The 2,404-nt window shown below is 40.1% G+C and overlaps 1 protein-coding gene across 1 annotated transcript in view; it reads left to right on the top strand.

Annotated features, from left to right (window-relative positions):
- The window catches only part of ipo8 (importin 8), a gene marked incomplete in the record, with an annotated part of 58,989 nt that overhangs the window by 42,647 nt on the left and 13,938 nt on the right, over window positions 1-2,404 (top strand). The window contains 1 exon segment of the mRNA XM_014029392.1: window positions 1,727-1,947. Within this exon segment, the coding sequence (XP_013884846.1) occupies window positions 1,727-1,947 (221 nt within the window).

The raw sequence follows: 2,404 nt of genomic DNA, 5'->3' as shown, positions 1-2,404 counted from the left end.
GTTTAAAAGAGGGCATGTCTGTTTTGACTAAACACTGTTTAGCCAAAGTTAAACATGAAACGTCAAAGTTCATTACAAGTGGCCCTTCGAGGGCCACCATAACGCTCATGTGGCCCTCAGTGAAAAGGAGTTTGACACCCCTGGTTTAGACCAAAGATGTTAGTCGAAAAGATAGGAAGTGTTATTGAGACACTGCCAGGTGTTGTTTGTCTTAAACAAAAATGTTGTTGTCTGTACAGTCTGTTCTGATCTATTCTCTGCCGAGAGCGCTTAAAGAACACTTAAAGGATGATTTACTGAAAATCTTTAAATGAATTTCATTTCATTTCATTTAAAGACATTCATTATGATGATTCAGACAAAAATAAAAGTAAAATGTTTCATAATAAAGCTTAACCACAACGCTGAGTTTAGTTAMGTATCTCAACAGAAAAATCTATAATCAATTACTATGGTTTCACAGTTAAATTTCAAGCAGTGATTTATATCAAAGCACAATAAAACATTGTAATATCATTTTTTTGTGTTTTCTTTTTTATACATTGATAAAATAATGACTAAAAAGAGGATTATTCTGTTTATTGTCTGATTAAGAAGAAGAAGACGTCTCTTTAATGTCTRCCTGCATGATGCTGCTGGAACTCTAATTTCCCTGAAGGAATTGTCCCAAATGATCAATAAAGTTATACACTGCCTAGCCAAAAAAAAAAAAAAATCAGTCGCCTTGTGGATTTAACTAAGCAAATAGGTACGAGCCTCCTATTGGAAAATTACTGACTTGGCAAATATCTTTCAGCTGGCAAAAAGTTATTTAACCCCAATGGGTGCAGTGAGTTGCTTCTCATTTCTTAAAAAAACATGTCGTAACACATCCTGTGATCGTGGAAAAGATGTCAGTCTGTTTGAGACAGGTCAAATCGTTGGATAACCAGAAAAAAAAAAGGCTTCATTTTGCTAGGGAGCATAAAGATTGGACTCTAGAGCAATGGAAGAAGGTCATGTGGTCTGATGAGTCCAGATGTACCCTGTTCCAGAGTGATGGGTGCATCGGGGTAAGAAGAAAGGCAGGTGAAGTGATGCAACCTTCATGCCCACTGTACAACCCTGTGGGGCAGTGCTATGWTGTGGGGTTGCTGCWGTTGGTCAGGTCTAGGTTCAGTAACAGTTTGTGCTCAATGATTGAGGTCAGCTGACTACCTGAATACGCTGAATGACCAGGTTATTGCATCAGTGGATTTTTTTCTTCCTGATTGTACGGACATATTTCAAGATGACAATGCCAGGATTCATCGGGCTCAAAGTATGAAAGAGGTTTAGTGTGCATGAGGGAGCATGAGATATCATTTTCACACATGGATTGGCTCCATAGAGTCCATTGAGAATCTTTGGGATGTGCTGGAGAAGGCTTTGCACAGTGGTCAGTCATCATCAATGCAAGATCTTGGTGAGAAATGAATGCAACACTGGATGGAAATAAATCTTGTGACATTGCTTGTTGAAACAATGCCACAGCAAATGTGTGCCATRATCAAAGCTAATGGCATTTYAACAAAATATCAGGGTGTGAACGTTTTTTTTKKKRKWGWSWCTTTTTTTTTGGCCAGGCAGTGTATCTAATCTTATCAGATGGTAAAAATGACTATATAAATGAACATTTAAAGGTAAAAGTTGCAGATTCTTGACCTAAACTGGACTTGAACGTTAACCTGCTGTGTTGTCGTTGTAGTGCATCCCCCCATTTGTGGAGGCCGTGCTAGAGTGTTTGATGCGCGGGGTGAAGTCCAGTGAGCTGAGGTCAATGTGCCTGCAGGTGGTCATCGCTGCTCTTTACTACAATCCAGTTCTTCTTATTCAGACCCTGGAGCACATGCACTTCCCACACAACCCACAGCCCATTACTGCCCACTTCATCAACCAGTGGATCAATGACACAGAGTTCTTCCTGGGGTAAGAACAAACTTAGACACTATATTGCRTTGACTAGTATTTTGTGCAAGTGTATGGAGAGGGTCATTGTCAATCATCTGTCTCWGAGTGGATGTTTTGATCTAAATCAGTTTGCATATAAAAGGGTGCATTAAATGCTACATTGACTGACCCCCAATTTACACTAGATGTGGTTCCACTCCGCTCTGCTAAGGTGCGCAGTTCGCAGCTGTTAGTTTGCACCCCGATTTATACAGCGTCCACTCCGCTCAGGTGTGAAGCACAGAGGCGGTCCAAGAGGTGTGTGCAGGAAATGCGAGATCACTCGATAAATCCAGTGATAAATGTAGGAGTCAGAGAAAAATAATTCTGTGGAAGATGGACTCCAAACACAGTTGAAACAGCATCGCTGTTGTCTTTTTGTAACTTCTGTTTTCAAAATAAGATTCACATGTATCGTGTGTACACCACATGTATC

Source organism: Austrofundulus limnaeus, unplaced genomic scaffold (genome assembly GCF_001266775.1).
Source record: "Austrofundulus limnaeus strain Quisiro unplaced genomic scaffold, Austrofundulus_limnaeus-1.0 Scaffold895, whole genome shotgun sequence".
NCBI lineage: Eukaryota > Metazoa > Chordata > Actinopteri > Cyprinodontiformes > Rivulidae > Austrofundulus > Austrofundulus limnaeus.
The sequence above is the reverse complement of the archived record's forward strand: the minus strand, read 5'-3'. Positions and strand labels throughout refer to the sequence as shown.